The 27,750-nt window shown below is 43.3% G+C and overlaps 3 protein-coding genes across 3 annotated transcripts in view; 1 reads left to right on the top strand and 2 right to left on the bottom strand.

Annotated features, from left to right (window-relative positions):
- The window catches only part of LOC131281639 (inositol-pentakisphosphate 2-kinase), a 79,190-nt gene extending 51,619 nt beyond the window's left edge, over positions 1 to 27,571 (bottom strand). The window contains exon 1 of the mRNA XM_058310985.1: positions 27,151 to 27,571. The gene's annotated coding sequence lies outside the window, so the exon portion shown is untranslated. The remainder of the gene's footprint in view (positions 1 to 27,150) is intronic.
- The window catches only part of LOC131281640 (aromatic-L-amino-acid decarboxylase), a 160,719-nt gene that overhangs the window by 98,459 nt on the left and 34,510 nt on the right, over positions 1 to 27,750 (top strand). The gene's annotated exons all lie outside the window — the stretch shown is intronic.
- Positions 21,178 to 24,694, bottom strand: LOC131281643 (protein Tob1). Its single transcript, XM_058310989.1, has one exon. It carries the CDS (start codon positions 23,983 to 23,985, stop codon positions 23,065 to 23,067), a length of 921 nt encoding a protein of 306 aa, XP_058166972.1. The 5' UTR covers positions 23,986 to 24,694; the 3' UTR covers positions 21,178 to 23,064.

Genomic DNA, 27,750 nt, shown 5'->3' with positions numbered 1-27,750 from the left:
TGGAAAGGTAAACGTATCGTAAATCTTGTACCGTGCTCTTTCGAAAGCTGTTTTTTCTTGTCTACCATCTAAACATACACACCAGCAAACAGAGAGTCGGTTTAGGCCCTTCCACAAGTAGATGCCGAAAACTGAAATCACAAAACAAAACCCCAACCGTTTGGAATGTCAGAACACACTCAAGCCAAAGAGCGATCGAGCACCTTTTACCATAGCATGTTTCTAATCCGTTTCGAACTGCTTCAAAACATACGAGAACATAAGTTCGACGTTGTGGTGGTTTCTTTTATTTCTCCATCGAAAACTTCCTTCATCCTCTTTCCATTCAACCACAAGCCGCAAAACACAAAGCAACGTAAAGCTGAGAGGAAGTGCTGTTGTTCAGTTCTAAATTATGGTTGAGAAATTCTCATCAAGAAAATGAATTGGGATAAATAAACTCGTTGGCCTAACTTCGGTTATGCTTTCTAATGTTATCTTCATGCAAAGGTATTTTACGTGTTTTCTATAATGTTTTACTATGGTGTACCTAAGAAGTAAGTATTATATCGTTCAGATCGAAATAAACAAGAAGGTAAGCGAATTATTTGTGTGTACTACATAGAATTCCATTTTGCAAAGACAACTCTGGGTAAAATAATTTCTATATGTTTCTAAATCTTCAATACAAGTTCAAAAAGTGTTTCTCTTGGATCTGAATAGGATACTTTTGTTAGTGATTTTACAAAAAGATCTACCTTCAGTATTGCGAACTAGACGCAAATATCTTTCCCTTGAAAATTTGGTTGGTTGGTTCCTCTTCTTCATTGGTTGTTGGACATCTCCACGGGTTTTGGTTATGATCGAATGCGCCGTTTGGAACGTGTGAACAATCTAACCCCTTAATTGTGGTGCGTCTGTCAGAGTTCTGTCAGTGTGTGAATCGTCTGACGCTTCGAAAGGGAGAAGAGGTATTCGAATTTAATCACAAACAACGTTCGTCCAAAATTAAATATAACATCGCCCAATGGCTGCTAAACAGTTGCAAAAGTGTCGTGCATCCGTCGTAGAACTACTGACGCAGCTGCATCATTACATCCCCTGGTAAACATCCTGTAAATTATAGTCACACACACAGACACACAGGGAGAGGACGAACACCCACTCTAGTGAGGGGAAAACAAAATATGCAAGATCCTTGATGCTCGGATCGATCGATTATGAGGGTGTTCGCACATCGAACGTTAGGACCCGGGCTAACTTTACTTCCTTCATATCAAAGAGGGCTTTGATGAGAATCGGGGAAAACCATCACAACCCCTCGCGGTGAGGCAAATGCGCAGCAGAAGAATGGTCAGCCGTCCCTTGGTTCTAAAATGCAATACAGTAGTTTTGGAAACCTAGCCATCGAAGAGCGCTATGATAGCAGACACGGCCTGTGTTGCACCCTCGTCGTACATGCATGCACAACCCTCTTGTCAGGGACGGAGTCCTTTTCAACGGTTTTCCGAAGGGCTAGCCCAGAGCCAGCAGGACCGGTGTGTCATTGAGGGGTTGCTTAAATTAGAAACCCTTACCTTTTTCCCTCCCGATGCTATACAGTAAAGTAATCATCCGTTCTAAGCCTCGCTCGTAGCTTATCATCGAGCAGCTGGACGGCTGTAACGTATTCGAGCGGCTGAAATATCATTTTACCATATTAGATGTTGTCCACCCTACGCTCTAACACGGCTTCGAATAAAAATACAACAACGCTCATTGCTGCTAGTTATGATGCTGTCGTGAATGGACATATTCGCCACAAAGAATAATAAATTTAAATTCCCTTTTCGAACCCGTTTTTATGATTATTTGAACACAGCCAGAGTCAGAGTAATAAACCGTTCGAAATAAAAGTAATACAGAATTTTCCCAGGCATAATAAACCAGACGAAGAAAAAGGACAATGAAAACGAGAAATTCAACTCTAACGAAACAGGTACTACAGGTATAGATTTAAAGCGACTGATCGAGGGATTTAAATTTGGCAATGACTCAAAGTACATTAAACGAGAAAATGATGATAGAAACTAACCTTAAAGAAGTTAATAAGTCCAAAAGTAAAAATAAAAACAGCGGTTCACATGTATTAACCAATCTTATTCGTTGCCGCTGCATCAGTAAAAACTCATTCCCCTTTGCTGATGATGCAACATTAACGCCACAAATGAACCCCTCCCGATAATCAGCCGATCGAGCATCGAGTATCGGCAGCATCTCCGTTAAAGTCATTCAACTGCAGGCATCGACTTTACTCAACGGTTGGTTAAAGTGCGTCTCAAGAGAGATAAAAACCAATGCATGCATGCAATGAAGAAAGAAAGAAAGATTACCAATCCAATCCAAGCAGGCACACGCAGCAGCAGCACCAGAAGCTGGGACAAGGCGAACGACATCGTGGGGGTACGTGAAGGGCCTATTGTTCCAAATATGGCCACACAACGGCGCAAACCCATCGACGCCGCATATGTCGTCGAGTTGCGAGTCGCGACAACGCCATCGTCGTGTGCATAAAATAACCTTTCTGTGTACGTACACAGAGACGGCCGTATGGCATCCATGCTTGCTTTGATAAATCATCGCTGAAGGAATGGTGTCAACTTTTGTTGCGCGCTAAATAATGGAAGCTAATTTGTCGAGCCCCCCACGTGGGAGGTGAAATGGGATGGGTGGGAGAGGAAGAGGAGGGAGGAGGATATGTGGTAACCTAATATGGCAATGAATGTGCAGAAAACGTGAGAAACTTATTTATTATGATCAATTATGGGTTTGCATTTTAAATTAACTTTAGTAAACAACCTACTTCAATTGTATTGAGCATAAAATCAATGTCGAAAAACGTAAAAAAAGTAAAACCAAATAAATATTTGTAATACTAATAAAGAAATAACAAAATATTGTTAATTCATTCGCTTCTACGCCGCATGATTAAATTTATCTCAACTTCTTTTTTTCTCCAGATGTGCTTACTCCATTCACATCCTGCATCTTTTTCCTTTGTAATGAAGGGATTCTAGTTGATGGGAAGGATTTTCTACTCTATTCCCAGCACACACGACGAAAAGCACGCTCCCTCGGGAAATTGAGTCAAACGAAACCGCTTTCCAGCGCGTTTTTCTTTCGCGCATATGGACCCGGGTAAACAGTGATCGGTCCGTTTCGATCGTGCCATGTTGCAGTTTTCACACGCCTCTTCTTTCCCAACTCACCCACATCGACTTTCTTGTTCGGTATTTCTCTTCGTTTAACAGTTTGATTGGAAATGGAATGATCTTTGGACTTGATTTCACGGAAAAGAGAAGAAGAAATCAATCCTAGTGGAAGAAAGAGATCACTTTCTATCTCAAAAAGTAAGTGGTGGTATGTTGGGGTTTTTATTTAATCGATTTGATTCGTATCACCAACTTGAATATATTTGTGTGGTTTTATCATGGACAAACAGACATTCGTTTCGATGTCAGAATGAATCGAACATGCCAGAAATTTGTTGTTAGAACATGTCTGTATGGCACACCCCTATATGAGACCGATAGGCAGGCCGATTATACGTCGATATATTCTCATCACCCTGGACCTAAATTGTCGATCGAAATGGATGTCCATCGGTACTAACTGCGTCAAAAAACTTCATTTCCGTTCCAATAAAACATCGGGAAGGGACTCCGACGGCGAACCAGGACGAAGCAACCGACGAGAGGAGGGTGAGAACCGGCACAAAATGGAACCGACCGGCTAGGAAAAGGGCTTCTGGGAAGCGCCCAAATGCAGTGAAAAACGAGTCGAACAGGAAACGGGCGAACCGAATCGTTCGTTCCGACAGAAAGAGAGGGCTGGGAAAATTATACGGCGTTCCCTATCTGCTGCGTGCGTGCGTGCGCGGGAACCGTTACCATCGTAGAATGTATTTATCAACCATTTTCCCAGCGGACCCTCTGGGTGGTGGTGTGGCCGTGGAAGTTCTGCTTTCCCTCACCAGCAAGGAAAAGTGTTTCCCGCAGTGGCCTTCTTCGATGGTTTCGAACGTTTTTTCGGCATTTGTCAGCGGGATGGAAAACGTTTAACTTTTCTGCGGGTTTTTCAATGGGTTTGAGGTAGACTTTTTCAAGTTTAGGAACATTGAAACCATTCGTCTGGACGTGTTAAAATACGTTGGAACAATTTGTATTTGACAACAAGATGGTTCCTCCTGAAGCAGAATACCAACTTTACTATAAAATCAAGCGTTTATTCTCCATCGAATACAATTAAAAGCACGAACTAAAACGTTTCCACAGCGAGCAAACATGACGACGCGCGAAAAGGTCCAACAACGAAGCACTTTTCGCCCTTCCCGTCGATTAGACAGCCACGGATCCTGGAACCAAAACATCTGCCCCTTTCGGCAGCCATCACCGATAGCACCACCTTTTCCGTTCGGTTGCTTTTTTATGGTTTAATTGTCAAAATTTTTCGAAAGTTCCCTACTGCGTTGCCATGGTCGCGAGCTCCATATGAATGCGGGTTCGCTTTGAGTGTGTGTATGTGTCCGATCCCTCTAGTTTTGACCGTTTTTTTCCAAAGGTCACGTTGCGAGAAGTAATGGCATTTCGCTTCCCCAAACCGGAAGAAACGAAATGAAAAAAAGAACTGGGTAGAACCGATCGACCCGTATCAGCAGTAGTTCAAACAGAAAAGGAACTAAAAAGTTTATTCCAACGGGTCACCCAAGTGGAAGGAAAATTGACTTTTCTCCGACCAGGACAAATAGGCGAGCGAAACGGCCGCGACCTCTGTCGACGGTGGTGGTATTTACAATTTTTTCGTTTTTCATTTATGCGTTTATGTAAATTATTGGAAACCCCATTTTCAGGTAGGTGCGCGAATGAATTATCGAAGGATTTCCGTTTCCTCGAGTGGCAAAGGGGTTGCTGCCCCCTGGTCGGGCCCAGCCGTTCAGTGGGTCAGTTGTAAACCGTTGAATAATTCCTACACCCGATCAGCAGCGGCCCAAGCAAGCTGTTGAACAGAAAGAACTTGCAGCACAGGTATAAATTATCAAAAAACCTTTTATTTTGCATTCACCTAAACGAAATGTCCTTTTGCGTGCATAGGCAGGGAAGAGAACTACCAGGAAGATATTTCGTACAAGAATAAACGAGGTAGACCTCCACAATTATGTTGAAAACGTGTCATTTATACAGAAGAGTTGAGATCAAGATTAAGTCTTACTTCCTACACGCTTATTACTCATAAACAAGGACCTCCAGAAGAACCTCGTCTAACCTCTCGCTTAGATGCAGTCCTCGAGATATCGCCACACATTCGACGCAATAAACCTCCCGGGGGACTTCGAAGGATGGAAAAAACCGTCACACCACCATATTTCTTGCTGCGCACATTTCGTAGCTTCGAGTTGTGATAACAGTATTAGCTTGTTTGCGCGATTTCGTCGCCTCCAAACGGCGTGAAATGATAAGCGCAGCGCGTTGGCTTAGTACATATCAACACACGCTTGCATAGGCAACGGTCGTTTTGCTGTGCGCCATATCGACATTGTTTTCGAAGGGGACGAGCAGAAACAACGACCAACAAAAAAACACAAACCACACGCACAAAACAAGCACGAGCAGCAAAAACAAATGTATGTCAACTTGGTGGAGAGACCGTCCCAGGCCAACCCGAGCGAGTGTCGAATGTGGAGCGCAAGGCAAACAAATGTCAAGAGGAGCTTCGAAGCTTGGCTTTTCGAGGGCGTCCACTGGTGTTTGCTGACGTATCGTAAGGTATTTGGAGGTGAAGTGCACGTACAATTATTATTTTCCAAAAAAAATCCCCCAAGCGAAAAACAGGCTGAGATATTCAGACATAACAAGTACTCTATAATCGTCATGCAGAATCAACGATCTGTCGAACAACAATTTGATGTAAATTAGTTAATCAATAGCCGTGGAGAGGTGGTCATACCGTATCAGATTTAAAAATAGAATATGACTCTGAAAGTTACTCACTTCGGTAACCTTACCGGTTGATGAATATTTCGCAATGATCAAACCGATTCCTGTCTAGCTAGTCGTACCTAAAACGGGCATGACCAAGTCTCACATCTACCTAAACAGCTTCGGCAGCTGGTTCCCATTAATGGATGGTGTCAAACGGTTCCGACAGTCTTGCAAATGAGCACCAGCGTCTCACACCTTTCGCTAGTACATCAGAACCATATTACATATTTACATACGAATACGATAACATATGCAGCCACCGAGCGTAAGCCGATCAGTCAACAGAACTTCGACAACCTTCCGGTATGAAAAGAATTGGAAAGGGACTGCAGAAAACAGGCAGACGTTTACCAAAAGGATTGGCGAACCGATGGTCCCGATGGATTTACCGGGAAGGTTCAGGAAGTGACGCCGTGGAAAAATCCCTTGGTGATAAGGGTGGACGAGCAGGACCATCCACGTCGAGCCATCGATAGTGTTTGACGCGCCGTGACGCAAATAACAGGAGAGGTGGTGTGTGGCTCAGTTCAGAACGGTTTTATCAGCGCCGAGCAAAAAAGCCACAGCAGATAGAAACGTTCCTCCTTGCACGTTATCAGTTTTATAGTAGACCGGTGAAGAGAAAAAGAGAGGTCTGGGAAGTCGATTCAAAGACGTAGTAGGGTTTTAGTTGTTTTTCCTTATGTAATTAATAGTTTATGGCGGTCTGATGTTGGCATTAAAATAGTTTACTTTAGAAGACAGTTTACTGCTTTCTTGATTAAGCTGTCTCTAAGAGCAATAAGTAGCAAGAAGACTAAGAATACTTTTATAAATCTGACTTTTCCTACAAATCCTACTCACCTCTTCTAAACCAAATGATCTTGAAAACCCTGCAGAGCTTCTCCGACTGACGAAACATGTTGAACAACCCTGAGCAACTGCCAATACGTCTGTGGCTTCGTCCGGACAATATAAACATTTACATTGACGTACCCTCTATCTCTCGCTGGGGCGTACAAAACATCACCGGGGCCACCCCCCTATTTGTCGACGTTTGTCTCCAAAGGCACCACACCGAGGGGTCGTATTCAAATGACTGACGGGCTCCTCTTGGTGTTGGTTCTTCGAGCGCGCTTGGTGTGTTCGTGCCGGCCTCTTTGAAGGTTATGACAACCACTGGACCGTGGCCATTCCGTCTTGCGTGTCGAACGGTTGGTCCAACAAAAAAATGCTTCACGGGAAAAGGAAGACATCCCACGACTACCAAACAACAGCGAGGGCCAACATAAGCATGAATAAGCTTCCCTTTTGCCTTCACCAGAGCTCATCCAATATATTCCGAATGATAAGCGAAGCCAACGAAGATGGTTCTTTTGGCTTTAATAAGCGAAGGCTCAGAAAGACATCCGTGTTTTTGCTTCGGAATTATCTTTCGGTATCCGCCTCTTTTCATTCTACTTCTCTATTCCACAATCGACGTTCGGCAAACTTTTCCTCTTTCACGCAAGAAAACAACCCTGGCCTATTTGGCAGGACTTTGGCAAAGCGACGCTTGGTGTCCAAAAACTGGTGTTCCGTTTTCTATCGCTTGTGGCAGCATGAACACTCCTCCCTTGATCCTATCGATACTACTTATAATGATATGTCTTTATAGAAACTTTTACTTTAACCTTGTTGTGTTGAAAGGGAACAAGAAAGGAGACTCTGCCCTTTTGGATCCATCTGCCAGCAATCAGGGAAGAATTTCACATAAGCCTTATTATGTAAAGGCACATAAGAGTGAAAAATAATGAAGGAAGTAGCTAATTTACCCGTCCAGCCCATTAACCGGTAGTTAGTGTGACGTTTTCGGCAGGTGCGCACCGGGGGTTGGCTTGTATGGGAGGAACACTTACTTTTGGACGGTATTTTCAGTCCATTTACTCGCCGTTCTTTCCACCCCTGATCGAAATGGGGATTCCTGGGGCGTTGTTCTTCATTTACTTGCTTTTGCTTTTCCTCTCATTCGGCACTCCAGAACCCCACTCAGGTACTCCTTCGCGTCCGGCAGGAACCGGTTTGCGCGAAATATTTAAGACGCAATATTTTGATCGCGAACCGGGAGCCGGGAGGAGAAGAACACTCCAGAGCAACCGGATGAGAAGAGGTAAAACGAAAAACATAACAACGGTATTGGAACGGTAAAAAAAGGAATTCGCTGATCGTTCTGTTTTGTTTTGACCGAAAATCACATTCGAAATGAGGTAACTTTAGCCGCTAGCCACACGCTAGGACACGAATGTGCCCGCGACATAAAAAACAAAACGCTGACAAATCGAACATTGGCTGCGTGGTAAAATTAGAACAACTGGATTCTCGTCGGGATTTAGAGAGTGTGTTGTTTGAGCAACATGCTTCCAAGAATACGATCCTCACCTACTCATCCAAAACCAGACGGGGCCGGCCGTGACGCAGAACACCTAAAACAATGTTCACTGCCAGATAGCGATGTTTAAACAGTTGAATATAATAAGATCATTTAGGCGAAATAAGAGGACACAAGGGGCCACCAACCTACAACAACAAGGTCAACAGCAACGTGTTCTGATTTTGCATCTATATATAGCACATGATTCAGGCTAGAGCCAGTTTATCTATTCGCAAAACACAACCTAGAAATGCTGAAATGATAACTTATTTCACAAGAAACCTGTCTGAAATCATGCACCACTGGAAACAGACACCAACGGCCATGAAAACCAGTCTTATTTCGCTGACTTCAATCCCTAATTCAACTTCTGAGTTGGCACTCATGTAGTAAAACAATGGCTCTACGCGACTCACGATCGCAATGTGAAGGACATAAATCCTGTATTTACTTGCACCTCCTATGTCAATCTCTAGATAACGAAATATAACTCGCGATGATAAAACTTTAACGAGTCAAAAAATAAGACCATTGGAAAATGGCGCCTCCCGAAATTACCCATTCCAGTGAAACCACCAATTATTGCATTTGCAGAACGAACCACCATTTTGTTTTGACAACACACTTCACCCCTGTATGGTCCGGAACCGATAAAAAAAAACACAAGTGTTTCTCAGTAACTAGAACCCACCCCATGTCGTTAAACATTCACCCCCGGTTGGTGGAAATAATTGAACGCCGTTTGCATTTCATTTTTTCATCAAATTTATGCTGAGTTTTATTTCTATATAATATACGTTTTAATTACTTTCAAATGTATTTTTCCAGCATGCTATGTTTCATCATCATGTTTTCATCATCATTTATCATCGGTTTTGTTTTTTTTTATCAGTAATCTCTGTACAATCAGTATGCAATTATTAAATTCATAATCATTTTAATATATATATATTTTATGCTTATGTTCATTTATAGGGGATTGCAGTTGCTTGTATTTTTTGTGTTTTTTTTTGCATTTCATTTCAATTTCATAATATACTCAATATATATATATTTTCATCATTTAGTATCGAATTGTTTTATTTTGCTTTGTTTTTGTTTCTTCCATCTGCATTTTCCATTTTCATATCCTCCTCATACTCTATTAGAAAAAGAAAGGAAAAACTAATTCTAGGTAAAAATAAGGAAAAATATTTGGGAAACAATATTTTTCCTTTTTTTTTCTTGCATCAATGAGAAACCAAATCTTAAAACTAAAGGCACGCACATGAGCGCACTTCAACAAACCAACCTTTGAAGTTTATGTCGCTTTATGTGTCGTGGTTTTTCGTTATATGATCTTGTTGGTTACCTTTTCTCGGCTTACTACGCTTCGGTTTAAACGAATGGATGCTTTTGCTGAAGCACTGTTGTCATTTTCCAACCCATTGGATGCACATACGCGTGGCAAGTTTTGTGATCAATTGTCTGCACAATATAATGCTTGCATCAAGTCTTTCGGTTTCCACCACTCTCCCCCAGCGTTTAGGAACGCTATTAAATCTAGCACAAACATCTCCTGCGTGTTGTGTTGAAGAAATGGTTTGACATGGAAAATGTGACGAGAGTGATGTGAGAAAGAAAGACTACCTTTATGACACATACTCAGTAGTTTTATCGTTATCTTTCGAATCAGTGTTTTTGGATCAACAACAACTTCGCTCATGTTACACGTGAAAATAAATTGATACATTTCAACGAAACTTCGACGTTTTGTAACTTGATTTAAAGAGAATTCTTGCTCAGGCCCAAACATAAAGTGATGGTAAAAGGACAAGTTATGTGATTGCACATAACTAAATGATCATATTTATCTGTCTTGACTTGTGGAAATATTATATTCACGTTAATCATTTTTATCCTCCTCTATCAACATATTTCTCGCTTTCTCCGTTCCGGCCATATTTACACACAGGTCAAAGGTATCGCAATGGTTTTTCTTTTTTTAATGTCGTCTATCACTGGTAAAGGAATTATAGATGTTGATTATCATATATTGGTGCATCACGGCTCATGACGTTGGGGGTTGACACATACACATACATACGGGATTTGTTAGATTTTCATTTGCGTTGCCTCTGATAGGTGTGTGTGGTTGTATTTTACAAATTTTTCTTGTTAATTTTCTGATAGAGGATTAAGTTTACGTGTTAGTACAACGGGATCATGAGAAATCTCTACAAAATGTTTTGAAACGCGGTTTTATTAGATGTCGGTTTACTTCCGGTGGTTAACACAAACAGGATCCGTATCCGTGTGGCAGCTGCGTGACGTTAAACATTGTTTCAAATTCGTCACATTTTATGCGGTTGGCGCCACATGCTTGTATGCCACATTAATACAATGAATTTGTCGTAGAGTAATGGTGCTTTGATTTTAAATTATTAATTTTCTCTCGTTAACTTCGCATACGCTCATCGTATTGAATAGGTTTTGATAATTACTTCTTTCACTGCAACTACTGTCGTTTTGTTTTGCTTTCGTCCTTCCAACATGGTTATGCTAAACGTATGCTGCAAATGTCTGATGATTTGGTGTGTTTAGGTGTATGATTTTTTGTTTGCTTTGTTTTGTACTACAAAAACCAACAGATTCAAAGGTTTGTTAATTCATTTTTTGACAAAATTCGGTTAAAAGTGACACACACTCTCTCTCTCTCTCGATCAACATTTATCAATCGGTTTTATCTCAGCTGCTGCACATTGTTGTCGCTCACGACTAGCGTTAGAAAAACGGGGTTTTAGACACGGAGTTCGACAATTGGGGATAGGTAAATGCTATGCAATAGTGTTTATATATTAATAACGCGTAAAAAGATGCATCAAGACGGTACACACACGCAGACTGTTAAGGAAGGATGGTTGGCTTCCCAAACCGCCTTTGCGTTTCGTTGCTTCCGAGACAACCAACACCGGACTGATTTCAATTCGATTTGTTTACTGTCACTTGTTCGTGCGCCATGCGCCAGTTGTTGTTTGTTAAATGGTGTGTGGTCCAAACTAGCCTTCTTCCTGTCCTTCGTTTTACCATCCGTGGTTTGACAAACTTCAACCAACTTGATTGATTCTTCATATTGTTGGTGATAGTTTTTTATGTTTATGATAGCGGACGTCCCACAGAAATGGCGTATTTAATGGTCGTTCATGATATTTTTACACTTTACATATACACAAACTACGTTTCTAGTACACTGCTAACGAATTGGTATCGCAATAGATATCTTCTGTTTACCGGCAGCCCTTCCCTTTTCACTATTCAAACAACGACACACACACGCCTGGCTCCTTCTCTTCAGCCTCGAGAGATTGGATAAACTTTTTCCTCTTTTTTGGATTTTTTAAAAAATGTTATAAATTTCAGGTATTTCCTCTTTTGCACCTGCCATTTTTCATGACGCTGCCAGGAAAAGGGGGAGGACAGGGCAAAAGGTGTCAGTCAATAAGAGTCAATAACGGAAAATAATGCTCTCCTTTGCTAACAAGAAAAAGTAGGTTAGGTTAAGTGGTAAAGAATGTTACAAAATTTACATTACGTATATAAATGCTTGAACAATATTTTCGTTTCGTCCGTCCAAAAATTGGACCGTTTCGTTCCTGTCCTTTTTCTTGCTCTGGCGGGGCTGTTTTTCCGCTTCGACGAATGAATGCTCGGTTTTCGTTTCGTACAGTGCGCTCTTAGCGAAGAGAGATAATCATTTCGAACGTCTGTCCATCCTTATCATCGTTCTTTAGTTAGTTTTTATAATATTTTTTCTCTTTTTTTTTTGTACAAGTTCACAGTATAATCAGTACTTCTGCTCAACAGTTCTTCTCGTTTTTTTTTCTCTTCTTTTGTTTTTTCTCTTCCATGGGCTTTTTGATTTTTTTTTTTTACAAAAATGAAAACAATACTGAAGTTTCGGTCTTATTTCTTCCTAAGAGATCAATTTCAAATTGGGCAAACATACTAGAGCGGTTCGCGTACCTAAGTTCGTCATTTTTCACTTTCCATTTCAGATTGAGACTGCAAATGAGGACACTCTTTTGCCTTAAAGTTCTGCCAACGGCAATCGAGACGCACTCCATGTATAACATCATTTAGGTGGGAGAGTACATTAAAGGTTATTACAGGTTTTTTGGTCGTTTTACTCTACTAAAACATCCCAACAAAAACGTGAGAATTTATTTGCCTTAGCTTTCGACAACGATAAGATTATCTGTGGGGTTTCGATGAAAATACGGCGATGTTTTAGTCTATACATAACGCGGTACATTGTCAGCTACTTTACTTGCCCACTTCGAAATTGAACTGGTATTTGTTTAGTTTTCACCATTTTTGTTACGTTTTCCCCTGCTTCAACAAACGTAGTATATAATTTGATTTATTTTTACATTTCTATACACATAATTGTACAACTTTACTACTCATCGCCGATGGGTTTCTCTCCTTTCCTATAATAGTAGTAAACACTGTTCGCCTATGCAATCTATGTATTTTAGCTGTTGTACTATTTGCACGTCATCCGTACAGCGCCAAACTCTAAGATTTTCATCTTTCACCTCACAATTGTTGTTTCATTAATAAGTTAAAAACAGAAAAGATCAAACAACTATACTCGCATCGTTTAAATATAGCTGCTCTTCTCTTGACCCTGCCGTAGGTATACGAAAGATTGTATGCTTCGAGTGCATCAATAGCCTTATGCCTAACCGGTAGATCTTTTTTGCATCGGCAGGGAGTATTGGCTTACAAGAGTAATGCGCGTCCTTATATTCTCGTGTCTTACTTTTCACGTTTGTTTTGTTTTTTTTTTTTGTTCATTTTAATCACAGTTCTTTGCATCAATGTTGTTTTCGTGTGTTGTTGTCTTGTGTTGTCATACTTACGGTAAACATTCGGTAAGTTTTTTTTGTTTTACATTATTGGCTGTCTCTTGCTGTTTGCGTTCGCTTCGGTTCGCTCGTTTTATCACTTCACCTTATGTACGGGTAAAAAAATATATTTTTTATATTCATTTGTTGTCTGGGTTTATACCTCTATAAATCGTGCATCTCTCCTCAGTCGATGCGCACGGTTTGCGGCCCTTCTTTGGATGTTTGTGGGTTACACTTTTTTCGGTTTTCGATTAAAAATTTGTACATTTCTAGAGTCACAAAAGTAGTCCGCGAATGTTTGTTTGATGTGGTACAGCAGTGGTGTGTGAATTAACGTTTTAAAGTTCAAACGCAGTCTCTCTTGGACAAAAAATTAAATCACTTGAAAGAAGTGTTTTGCAACATTTTTTTGAATGAATTATCCCAGTTCTTTGGCATACTGAGTCGATCAATTCGGGGACACCTAGCCGAGAACGTCCAGAGCCCGGTTCGAAAAACCAGTTCGCTTGGACTCTTCTCGCCGCACCCTGCTGCTATAAACCTCGAAGCTGGCGCCAATCCCAAACAATGCGCGGGGGGAAAAAAAGAAGACGTGAAAACCCTGAGACGCTGCGCCACGGAAAGAGGGGAATGATTAATAAAACACGCAAACCCCGCAATCACACCAAACTGGTCCTCTTCGCCGTAAGACCATGTTCACACACTCTCTCTCAAACACACACGCATAAAAGGACTTGCACAAGCCCTGGTGTGCTGCTGGTGGAGTCTCGCATCATCCCCCTACAACCTTCCGGCTACACACACACACACATCTTGGTTGGCTTTTCTCGCCCTCTCGTGACATCCCCCTTCCTTCCACCATTGGAGTGTCTCTTGCCCAACACGGCTGAGGACTTCTCCTGGTTCTGGAACCGGTTTTGTAAAAACCATAAAAACAAACGTCGGGCCATACTACTACTTTTTCTGCCAAGACAGAAAAACCGGTTTCCTGAGACTGCGTCGAAGACAGAAGACCAAAAAGGAAACAGAAAAAAACACAGGTCCACCTCCAACACACGCACCCACTCTTCCCAACCCGTTCCGCCACACAGGAGGGGGGGGGGGGGGGGGGGGGGTAAACCGGTTCACGCAACGCGTTTACAACCGCGACGTTTGGCTTCACCCCAAGGTGCACAAGGGAAAAGAAAAGAAATCCCCACCGCTCGTACACTCGACCGACGATCGGCGATCGGCTGCTGCTGATCCAATCGGGCCAAGAGAGAAAATCAAATGGCAGCTGCTTGGGGCAGGCCACAACGTGCAGAAGCGAAACTTTCGCAACGCGACACCGAGGCGCCACCGAGGAGCCCGGCCTAGAGTCCCAGCCCCACCAACAATGGCGGCCCAAAGCACCGGGCTCTGGGAGGGAGTAGCGTTATGGCGGACGTTTAGTACAGTAAAGTGTGTGGCTGAGGTGCTTGTTGGTGATTCTAGGCTTGCTACACACTTGCTCAACCTAACAATTAATAGCTACGATCGACTTGCAGCAAGGTGTCTTGTAAGATTTTTCGAAAAGCTTCGTTCCAAAAGACTGGCATAAAAACAGACACTTTTGTGTTTTATATGAATTTTAATGGGTCTTAACTCAGTGTTCTGATTAACTGTATAGTGTGTGTTTCTTTTCCGAAATATCTACCCACACCCAACATCACTCTAGTTTGCAGACAAATTTTGCTTACATTTCGCCTCAGCTACTACCTATAATTTGTACGTTTGGATTGTAGTCTTATTGATTTCGTATTGTTCTGATTCTATTCCATCCGCTCGACTGGCGATCAATAAACGTATCCTGATGACAGGGAAACAACATTTGAACCAAATACTCAAAAGTGTTTAGAAAAATGAAAGAGAAATTCTTAACAAAAACAGAAGGGCATAAACCAAATCAAAACAAAATATTCAGTAACGCCGATAGAACGAGAAAAAGATTATTTAAGTTTGGGACAAAACCTAACCCAAGGTAAGTGATCTTCCGACCGGTTAGTACACCGAACATGGAGAAAATGTCTCCGGCCACTGCCGGCACATCTTTGGTGGACAACATTCAACACGATAAAATTGGAATTGGAAGATTGGTTGGTGATTTTCTTCCACAATTTTTAGCATGAATATCGAACACCAAAGAGCGGGAAGTGGACGGAAAAATAATTCTTCTCTCCATGGAACAGCCATTAAAACGAGATGCATCTCATTGGTGGTTTCGTTTGGGCATTGCATACGCTGGTATGCTTCTTGCACCGCAATAACACCACTTTCCAGCCTTCTCCCGTCTCTAAAATAGACGCTTTTCGATTCGCAAAGCTTCCCCAAAAACAACGGGACGTTACATCGTCTTGTCCCACGCGAATATGATTTCTACAGTGACGTTGACTTTTTGTTTCCTTTCGTTTCCTTAAAAAATATCGATGAATGTGATAGTACATGTTTTTATAAGGATTAAATATAGCGCTCTCTCTTTCTCTCTCTCTGTTTCTTAGCATTAGTAGTAGCACGCATAATGTTGCATCGAAGGGGGGTTACAGTTTCGTTTGTTTGTTTGTGCGTGAATGATGTTTGAGACCATCACTTCCAACGTAACAGTAGGGGAGTAGTGCCAAAACAATTGGCATCCCCTTACTCGGTCGCACTCATACACACACTCACACACACACGCTAACACACATGCACACAGCATCTCTATTGGTAAGTTTTAAAAATGAATATCCCCTGTTTAAAATCGGTACGTTACTTTAAGCGTGTTCCTGCAAATGTTTCACCGTTTGATCACAATAGATTGAGACTTTTGAGTTTTGCATCTTTCGTTCATCGTTCGCTTGCCACGATTTTTACTCGCAAACATTACCACTTCCGTTGTTTCGACCACTCTTGAACGTAATTTTGAACTGTGTTAACTTCTTTTACCAGAAATCGTATGTGTGTTTTTGCTAGCTTTTATATTGACTGTGATTATTCGGAACGTTTGGTTTTTGTGATTCGCCAGTATGCATGATTTTGATTGGAAGAATGAAGATGACTGTCGTTTTCTTCATCTACTTTACCTATTTTCTTTTGTGTGTGTGTGTCTATCGGTTTGATAAGTATTCCTAATAACAGTGGTATTCCCGCGTTTCGTGCATCGCGTACTGATTCCATCTTTTTGTGAACCATTAGAAAGCCTCTTTTCCTTTTGCTCACCGACCGTCGCCAACACTTTTTTCTTTGATTTCTGTTGTTGTTATCTTAATCTGTGTGTTTTGTACGTCGTTTATAAAAATATTTATTATCACATTCAAATATATTTCTTTTAAGCGCTCCGTAGGTCATATATTCCTTGCGTTTGTGGGAAGCAGTACAGTTACGACGCCATCACCCAACCATGGGGCCCCCGCCCCATCCCTCTCTCTTTCTCCTTTGTATGACTCTTGTGACTTTTTGATTTCCTATTTACTCTTCTCTGTTGCGTCGATTAGTTTGTTTGTTTGTTTGTTTGTTTGTTTGTTTGTTTGATTCTCCGTTTCAATTTTTACTTTATTAAATCACAACAACTGCGAACAGTTCGCTCCACATGATCGTGAACAGAAAACTGATCTCATAACCAAAACCTGTATTTAAGGGTCTGTTAGTATGAGGATACTCAAATATGTTGACTATATACAACAGCTAACACACATTGAACCACTTGCTTAGGGAGAATTCTTGCTGCCTCCATGCATGGTAGGGTACGACTCCGCAAAGGAATATTCACCACGTGTGCCAAAACAAACGCGAGACTAGCAAATCAACACCCGTACCTCATAACCTTATGAAAAAGGAAGCACAAACGTTGAAGAAAAATGAGTCTACCGCAATGCTGATTACTTTTACTGCACACGAAGTTCGAAGAAGTCAAAATGATTAAAATGAAGATTTGAAAGGTAGCTCATAGAAAGTATAAAAGATCGTAGAGAAAATAATCATTATGAGATCTCTGACAGGAAGATATGGGTTTTCATGCAGTGCTTCGAAGAACTGAGAGTGATTGGAACGCTATTATTTCAAAACAAACTCCAATAAACGTATTTTAGTTATCTAGCTCTCTAATGCACAGCAATAAGTTAGCGAATTTCAAAAAACCATTGACCTAAAAATTTAGCATAATCCTTTTTTGATGGACCATCAACAACGAACTAGCCTATACAAGTTTTGCGCTCGTAAGTGATTTGCTACAATTAAAGGTGAACCCAATCCTTACAAAGTCCTCCCCACCCAAACCCACCCCTTTCTCTTCCACATTCGTTGTCGCGTTTGTATGTACAAAGATGTAAAAACAAATCCTTAAATTATATACACCCCAGGCGGAGATCGTTTGAAATGTCGATTGATGTCAAAAGAGGTTTGCTCACTGCGGATGGAATTTTACATCTATTCCCGATTCTGATTCGCTAGCTGCATTATAGTTGCATAGTTGCATTCTCCAAGAACGAGAATAGGCAGTCCAAACCACTTCAATTGTTGAAGAGAAAATTGGCAATTGGCATTCGCTGACTTTCGATTTCTTTAACGATGCTCTGCCATTGTTGACCTGTTGAGTTTCTTTCCAACATCATGACTTTACCTATCTTTATCTCTCTATCTCCTTCGAAACCAGCTGATGGAATCGCCTTAAAATGGTTGCGTGACTCGCAAAGCATATTCATCAATTTCTCCGATTTTGTTTGAAATCCGAAAGATTGTGCTAAAACATTCATATACGTAACGCAAATCGGGTGGAAAGATTCGCTAGGAGGTTTTAAAAATCCTGATACGTGGGCGAAGATGATGGTCACAAACTGCCAGTTTAGTTACTAAGTGAAACAGAAATCAACATTCTGAACCAAAACATGAATATGGGGATATGGCAAACGAGGAAATAATGTTTACTTGAAAGATACTAGGAGTAATCCGCAAAATCTTCCACAAGGAAGCTGCGTGTTGAAGGACACCCTCGAGTGCTTCTACGTCAAACACGACAAACGTCACTCCGAACACATGACGATCGTCGAGAGGCCGCATCGGCTGACGAAAACAAGCCGTATTCGACCCAAGCCAAGCTGCTGCTCGTTGGCTGAGTTGGTGCAAATAAGATCCGGGCACCCATGTTGGCCACGAGATCACGCGAATTCGGATTTCTCGTTGCTAGAGAAAGGCCTCGCGGGGTTTGTCTATGTGAGCGTGTACGGGACGACGATTCCACAACCCCTTCACCAAAATGGTCGCTTTTAGACGCGCTAACATCAACCCCTATATCTAATCAGAAGCGACGGTGATTCTCTTTCACACTCATAGAGAGAGAGAGAGGGAGAGAACGTTCCGCGGGACAAGCACTTCTGGGACAAATTGCGTAGTTTAGAAGAGTCTCAATGGGACGTTTCTTCCTCACCACCTATTCATTCTCCGAGATTAGACACCCCTCGCTGAAGGGGTGTTTGGTGCAGGGAAAAATGATAAGCCATCTAAAAGATATCTCAGCGTGAGAAGCCGTGGGAACAGCGTTCGTAACGAAAGAAGAAACATCCTCGAACCGTCGGTCTCCCGACGTAAGCAACTGGGGGCTACGAAAAACAATTCTCTCTCGCTGCCTTTTGTTGTTCCGCGGAAAAAAGCACGACTCATCAGCTTCTGCTCGTGCGAATGTGTTCTGTTGTGTGCGTTGGTTTCACGGTTTGACCACCCTTCACACGCCAAACACGATGGAAGGAGTCTACGTGACTCACGCGCCCCGCCGCGATGGCGGCGAAGACGACGTCGCCCGTGTGCCGTGAAACGTGCGTTTGGCCCTCGCGAACCCGCGACGAGTTGCAGTATTTTTCCAGTCGACCTCGCTCGCTGCTGCTGTTGCTGCTGTCGATGTGGACGATGACGCGCTGGCGCTTCACACCAGAGGCTAGATAAATTTACGCACGAACACAAACGCATCCCTAGCGGGGCCTTCCCTACAAATACAATCGAGCGAATCGTACGTCGAATAAAGGCAAATGTATGCCTTTGTCGATGGACAAAACGCATTAGCAAGGAGAAAATGATTGTGAAAATCCATAGACAACCTCCGCAGTCCGTATCGAGATCCGTGCTCATCATTCTGTGTAAACATCATTCCTCGAAAGTCAGCTTTAAGGCTAAATTAAAGCCAGCCAGATGCTGAGCTCAGAACGCCTTGACCATCTTGAAAAGCTAAATCAAAAACACAATTGACGCCCATCCTTGAGGGTTGGAAAAACTTGTGTCATCTGGACATCATCTGGACTACAACAAAAGCATCCTTTCTTGTGGACGAAACGCCGAAAAACAAATGCTCCAACACTCTGCCTTCCGAAGGTTCGCTCGCTAAGCATCGGACGGCAGAAGAGAGTTTGTTTAATCGTACAACTTACACACTTTAGTACTTTTGCATCTGTCGATTTTTACGATACGATGGCGTACAATCTCTCCGGATTCGGTTTCGTTTCATCGCCACACTGTGTTGGCAGATTGATTTTCCCGACCGTTGTTCTCTAAACCCACACTTACTTAGAAAGAAAAAAAAATGAAGTAATGTAAAATAAATCCAATAATCCGATAATCCATTGTCCGAGTCCGAGTGTTCCGTTGATGATCGAGAGCAGTTTTGACGTAGTTATGTTACTTTCCCGTTTCGCGGGAACGGGTTCTCCCTCTTTCACCCCCTTTCGACAGCTTTTCCGTTAAAATTTCCTTACTGTTTTCCTTGGACCTCTCGCCCTACTACACAACATTGACACCCTTCCTCTAAGACCCGCCGCCCATGAACCCGTGGCTTTTCCTACAACAAACAACAAAAAATAAAACAAATCTGGTGCGCAAAGTGGAAGGTTCCTCCCGAGATCGGATATAAACTGGTACAAACAAAAGAAAAGCTACAAACAAAAAGTTAAGACGATGATGACGACGATGATGAGAAGAGCGAAGCGAACCAAGAAAAATAAAAAGAAGGGGTTGTTTTAAATGTTTTTTATGCAAGTGTAGATGTTATTCTTTTTTCTTTGATTCGAAAATTGTTACAGCAAAATAATCGTAAGCAAATATGTGTATATATATATATAGTTTATAAACAAATCAATCCTCTTGGCCTCCATCCCTTGCTCCACCTTCCGGCCCTCCTGCTCTCCTCCTCTATGTGCCCCTTCACAATCGTACTCGTTATTTATTTTTCCTTTTTAACCCTGCCTCCTCTCCAGTTCCCACCAAAATGGGGAAAAGCTCGATCAACGGAGCAAACCATAATGAGGGGAAAGAAAAAAGAAAGAAAAACCTAAAAATTAACCTGGATTCACTCGCGCTCTTACTCACTAGCATCTCATCACGCGTCACATTCACACACACACATACTCTCTCTCTTTCTCTCATTCGCCCTCCACTGCTGGATCTTCTTCTTGATCGCGATCTGCTGGCGATGTATATCACTATATGCAACTAATCCGTACTTCTTTCACCCTGCGACTGCTGCTGCTGCGTTTTGCAAGATTTTCTCCGCTTTGTTTGAACATTGTGGTGGAAAACGATTCGCACAGTGGATGCTGCGCGCTAATGGATGTTATTTCTAACGTTTGTTGGGGCATTATGCACACGCACAAGCGGGCGAGAAACAAAACAATAAAAGAAATACAGAACAGAAATCTGGCATCATTTGCTTCCACAAAACACTAACCCCTATCATCCTTTGTTGTTTTGTATAGTGTATATATAGTAGAGTAATTGCAGCTTGCTTTCCCTATGTTTCCCAATCTCCCAACCACAAATACACACACACACGCACAAGTGTGTGCGCGCGTATCACGTTTTTGGGATGAGTTTTCCATGCTTTAGCAAGCAAGCGGCGCTTTCCCTTTCCTCCTCCTTCTCCTCCTCCTCTTCATTCCTTCCATCCTCCTCAGTATGGATGCACTTTGCGTCTGTTGCTTGGATGTGTGTAGCAGCGTGTTAAAAAAAATATCGTAGAAAATAAAGTATCTAAAAAAAGTAGTATCAGTAGTTTTACACAATATTACTTGATCTCCTTTACTCTTTCCCTCCTTTTTGCACTATCGTGTCGCGATAAATGAGCTGAATGTGTTGCATGTACTTCTAGTGTACCGACGTTTCCCCCCTTTTTTTGTTTCCTCTCACTAGTGTTTTTTGACTTTTCCTTACCGCGATGCTTACTTTCCTAAACTTTCAATGTCATCCCGAGCGAATCACATAAAACGCATTTGTGGTGTTGTTTGTTTGCGTTTCCTTTGTTTGCTTGTTTGTTTTTCTACATTATTAGTCATACATCTCATATCCTTCGTCGTATCGCTGCTTCTGCTTCTTCTTCTTCTGCATTGCAATATTGCAGAGTTACTGCAATAATTTGTTTGACTTTTTTAACTCATTTTTTGTATCTTTACTACTGGTATAAGACGTTTTTGTGTTGAAATTAATATTGATCACAATTGAAATGCTTCGCGCCACTACTGTAGGGCATCCTTCCTTCCTCTAACCCCTCTCCTCTTACGCTCTCACCATCTCTCCTCCTCCCTCTCTCGTCGTCCAGGTTCTCAACATCGTCATCACAAGCGGCGTTTGTTTGTTTGTTTGTTTGTTTGTTGTTTGAAGATCATTCTTTCCCTGCTGCCGCCTCCGGGCTCCTGCACCAGTCGACTTCTCTCCTCCTTCTTCCCCATCCGTCTTCTCCAGCAGCACCATCAGCTTCCATCCTCCGACAGTAGGTTGGGGGTGGTGGTTTTTGGGGGGGTAGGGGGATTGAAAATTGATGCTGCTTGCTGCTACATAGCCTAGGTTTGCACTGTTGTTGTGTGTTGCTGTTGTGTATGTCATATTCGATTTGATGTTACCACCGCAACATCCCCGCAACATCATCACACATCGCCCCACACTCCACACGTTTTCACCCTTTTCCCCCCAGGGTGTTTTCATCATCATCATCATTCACAATCGACGGTTGGTTGTATGTGACTTCAAAAAAAAATTGTAGGAACTGCTTTTCCGTTTCCACTGCTTTCCTTCTTCGGCTTTCCCCTCTTTTCTGCCTGCTTTCACGCTGGATTTTACACATACACACACACACGCACCCACATTGCACACACGTACGCACAAGGACCTTTTCTTCCTTTGTTGCTTATCAGTCGACGACGATTCGCATTTCCCGGATGCGAATGGATTGATGAAAATTAAAAGCAGCGGCCATCTCACAGAGCAGCGCGCTTTCCCTCCCTCTCCTCATATTCCCGTTCTCTTCTTCTCGTTAGAATTGGATTTGGCAACTACTTTTGATTTTTCTCTACAGCGAAAATCACCAATTTCCGCACTGATGGCTGCTGTTGCGTGTGTGTTTTATGTGCGTGCGTTTGTTGATCGACGTCACTATATGGTCAGATAATATTTGACTAGTTCGCGGAATTGTGCGTGAGGTCGAGAGCACTTCGGAGTGGATGTAGTTTTTGCTGGCGGCTCGATAGCGATGCGCCGCACAAAACACAGGAAACAAGCACATTTTTCTTTTGAAACCCGCGCCGATCGGAATGGGGGTTGGTTAGATTCGATTTTTGTTCTTCGGCGAGGGCGTGGAGATATGGTGATGATGATGGCCGGAACTTGTTCTTCTCATGCTGCCGGTGGTAACACAAAGTGATCGTAGTACGTTAAAAGGGCGATAGTACACTACTTTGTTTCGGGGGCACTCGATTCTTCTTGCTCTCTCTCTATTCGTCTCGTCTATCTGCATGCGTTGCGCTCCATCGCTAGAAGTAGCTGCTTAGCATTGAGTGCGTACTTTGTTGTTGACGAACTGGTTGTCCCAGGGGAAGTACTGCTGGGGCTGGTGGACGGCAGCCGAAGCGTAGAAGTTGTTGCCATGCTGCTGCTGCTGGTGCTGCTGATGCTGCTGCTGGTTGTGGTATCTGGCGAGAGTTTGCTGCTGGTGGTTCAGGTAACCAGCGGCGGCGGCGGAACCGTACGGAGGGCTCAGCGGGGGACTAGTTTGTCCGCTCGAGGACGAGCTCATGCTGTTGCTGTGACGCTGCTTCGCATAATGATGATGGTTGTTGTGGTGGTTGTTGTTCGATGATTGGTTGTGATTGTACTTGTTGTTATGGTGCTGCTGCTGCTGCTGCTGCCCGTGGGCCTTTCCGGAGCCGGTGCTATTGTGCTCCATGTAGTCGGCCATCAGGACGACCCCACCGTTGGCACTGCCGCCGTTTCCGCTGTCCACCGACGACACGGACAGGTCGAGCCGGCCGACCCTGTCCATTATGAACTCGTCGCAGGCGCTGCTGCCGGTCGAGTCCAGATCCGACGACGGGCTGGCACGGCTCTGCGCCGTATCGTACAGCACGCAGATGGTACCGTTCTCCCCGATCCGGTACGACACCTCGTCCGGGTCGATCCAGATCGTCAGCTCGAGCGGGAGCAGCTTGCGCAGGATGACCGTGTTCAGGCCGACGGCGTGGCCCGCCTTCTCGATGATCGGGTCCATCTTGCCATTGATGCGCAGGCAGCGGTACGCCGAGCCCTTGTTCGGCACATCCGGGTACCAATGGCGCTGGAAGTGGCGCGTCAGGATCTGCTCCAACGAACCCTTGAAGTGCTGCAGCTGGCTCTCGGAAAGCTGATTCGCCTTGCGCACCCGCAGCAGGTTCATGAGAAAGTCCGCGGCCGAATTAACCTCTATTCTCATGGTCGGGCGGCGACGGTGGTCTTGGAACGCCGTACAATGTCTCTACTGGCCTCGAAGGGTTGGAGCGGGTTCTTCGTCGGAAGGTTGTCGTTGTGACGCGAGTGCTGCCGATTGTTTGTAAGTTCCGTGGTGTTTGCCAACCGTCGTCGTGCCAACATTCAAAGCACTCTGCTTCTTCTTGCACACACAATGCGATGATGACGCGACGTGTTCGAAACGGGAAAAGGCAATCAAGTTCCGTGTGAAACTGAGAGAACGCGCACTACTTCCTGCTTGTACAAAAAAAAAACGCCAATTATACGCCGAAGGTGGAATATCGCGAAATTAACAGAAAGCTAACGCACACAGCAGGTGTTTTTCGCTGTTTCTTCTTCCTCTGCTTTTGCGACTAATAAGCAGCGAGCTCCGCGAAGGACAAACGACGTCCTATGCTCGACCGAAACGCAGTAGTCCCTTCTCAAAGGCGATGCGTACGCAAAGCACACACAGCACACGCACGCACACACACACTTACACACCGTGACGAACGGGAACCGAGACCGACACGCATACACTGCCCGCGACGGACGCACACACAATGGTTAACACAAACTCTCCCCGATAGAGGTCGTTCGTACGCACACACCGCACATACACACTATCGCGTTCGACTCAGCAGCTTTGTGCTCGCTTCAAGATGGTGGCCCGTATGGTGCTTTTTCGCTATTACTTTTTTGGCTTGAAAACACGTCGACAACTTGTGCAGATTGTAGAGTGTGAGGAACTAATAAAATTGCAGCGAATATATGCGGGTGGTTTATATCACGGGGCTACTGATGACTAACTGATGCTGATGTTGGCTGCAAGTGGAACGAGGCCACTTTGCTGAATTTGCGGAAAACAGCACACACTACTCGCTGCGAAAGAAACGACGGGGAGATCTTCTGGTTCTGCTGCTGCTGCAAGCGCGACGGCACTTTCGCGAAAATAAAATCACATACACGGTATATGCACGATAATGGCGCAAGATGTCGAGATGGTGGTGGGGTGGGGGTACTTATTATTTTTGCTTCTTTGTACTTTGCCACGAAACGGGACACGAACGACGACGATGATGACGACGCACACTCTTTGAGAGGCAGGATTGCGAACAGCGAAATTAAATTCACGGAAACGCGTTTTTACTGGCTCTTACGGCACAACACACGGGACACACAAAGGGGGTAATAATAGCTCCGCAGCGGAATTACGTTGAAAAAATCGGGTGCACGAAGTAGGTGGTGGTAGAGCTACGACAGAGCGGGTTGCTTGGGTCCGGGGAACTTCTTTCCGTATCTGGTTGCTAACAGCAGCTTGCTTCGCTCTGGTACAGCAGCTCGTGGCAATTTTGAACTTAATCGTTTTACTCACAGAGAGAGAATCACAAGATGTTGGTTGGAACTAGGTAATAGCTTTGCTTTCGGGATCACATATATCGAAGGTGCGCGATGCGAAAAGAAATGCAGAACGGAAACAGCCGAAATTCGCTCGCTGTGAATGGCGGAAGAGTACCTATTGCAGCTGGCGTGTTATTAGCTCCATGTATGAAACAAATCGCTTCCGCAGACAGATGAGGCTGGTCGATGTTTGTACATTAACCGTCTGGCTGCTGCTGAATTGCTGCTTTTGGCTTCCGAAGGGCAAACTAAAGGCGATTGCTGCTTGCAAGATGGTTGGCTTTTCGCTGCTCGCATCGATTATACAGGCCACACAAAAACTGCGCGTTGCTGGCGGGCTCTGCTGTTAAAGCTTTCGATTTTGCAACCGTGTGTTAACCTCGTTTGTAATGAAGGAAAATGAGCACGGTATCCTCTCCGCCGTCTGCTTGCGGGGTGGCGGCGTAGTCCGGGTGGCGAGCGCGTTCAACTTTCGAATCGTTATGAATTACACACTCTTTCCTCCTCGCGTACAAAGCAAATGCACTGTCCCGTTCTCTTTTCCACGGAAAATCCACACACTCCGTCCGTTTTCCCTCACTCCTTCTACTTCTCACTTTGCTCTTGCACTGCCAGCCACGTTGCCAACTGCTCACTGGCCGATCTACACACCACGGAGGTCCAACTACGAATGACCGAGGCTGAGTTCGAACGTCCCTTGGCAACCCCGGACACGGGACGGCTCTTGTGTGAAAAAGAGACAGAACTCTGCAGGAACAAGGTAGATAAACCGTGAGTACTAAAAGGCAAACAATTGCCAATTTGTGAATAACTATTGATTCTTCCAACCGATTTTCACAAATGACTCTTTAAATGAAAGATCTTTTGAAGATGCACAACTTTGTCGAAGCTAAAATGTTACCATCATTTCTTGTTTTTGAGAAAAACACCCGTGCGGGAACTGGGTCCGCGGACCAAATTCACCCAGCAGTTTGCGGAACGCTGAGCAGACATTCCCACCTCTATTCAACGGAGGGTAGGAAAGTGTTGTTTTTTTCTAAACTCCAAAAATGCAACTCATCTGCACATTTTTAGCAAAAAGCATGGTAAACACTTCAAACTTTGTCATTATTTCTTTACTATGAATGTGCTTTTAATAAGTGGCATCATAGAATTATGTGAGAAAAGAAATTGTGCATACCGCTTTAAAATGAACCTTTTCAAATGATACCGTCGAGAACAAAACGCAGTAAATAAAGCTAACCAATTAAGTGCACCGATTGGACATTAACTATGCATATGTAAAATGCACATGCTGTCCATTAAATGCACTATTTCTATCTTCTATTTATACACTGCACTTTATCGTGTTTGACATTGAAAACAAATGAGGTAACCTCTTCTTCATTACCCTTGGTTTTATCTCGTACTCTTTCTCGTTCCCTCTCGCGACTTACAAATGCAGTTCTTGCGGATGCAAAGCTTTAATTAGAAATAACATCATCCACATGACGATCATCGTGATCCAGATAGAAAATGTAGACTCTATATTCATGGAATAGCAAAATGCCTAGTAGCCCGATTAAAGTCCCTTTTGCTGTGCTACTTAGAGAGACACGTACAAACTTAGATCAAGAATTAGGTCGCATATAAATATTTCTAGAAGCAGTGGCAAAACAAGCCTATGATTTCAGGGACACATCAATTTCACTAATGACTTAAAAAGATTAATCATAAAATCTAGCTTTGGAAAACAAAGATAAGCACCTACCTGTTTCACGAACATGTTACACCAATCTTCTCGAAGTTTTTAGAAGCTGCTTCAACCAATGCAAAAGATGATCCCGCTCGGAACCTCCACCATCACTGAGCATCTTATGAACAAACCATTGGTACAGCAGAACCACTTATTTATCACCTTCCTAAGCCTTTTTCGATTCACCTAGACCGACTCCGATAACATAAATTCCCGAAGTATTACACAATAATCACTTCCAAAACTTGGCCCACCCTGATAAGAACGAAGCACCCAATTTTCTTTATCTCATCACAGCACACAGATGATTCCTTCTATGCAGCAAGGACTTCTCCCTGCTCACCACCCGATACCACGGGATGCACAAATCATTCCAACACTTTTTTACACTGCACACGAACCGCGGTGGGTTTTTCTTTTCGAGAAACTGCACACAACCCACGTATTTTGGAATCGCAGATATACATTCGCGACATTTGTAAAATCAAACAACGCGCCGCGCTTTTTTGACAACCTTCAGTTTGATGTCGAAATTTCCATCCCCGCACCCACTAGGTTCGTTCCGGTCGCGATTACCGCGATTGTATTGAACCCAGCCGCTGAAAATGGCGAGGA

This window comes from Anopheles ziemanni, chromosome 2 (genome assembly GCF_943734765.1).
Source record: "Anopheles ziemanni chromosome 2, idAnoZiCoDA_A2_x.2, whole genome shotgun sequence".
Lineage (NCBI taxonomy): Eukaryota > Metazoa > Arthropoda > Insecta > Diptera > Culicidae > Anopheles > Anopheles ziemanni.
The sequence above is the reverse complement of the archived record's forward strand: the minus strand, read 5'-3'. Positions and strand labels throughout refer to the sequence as shown.

Bases quoted from the DNA above. Each gene is read 5' to 3' on its own strand.
- LOC131281643 (XM_058310989.1), bottom strand. From the start codon at position 23,985: ATGAGAATAGAGGTTAATTCGGCCGCGGACTTTCTCATGAACCTGCTG.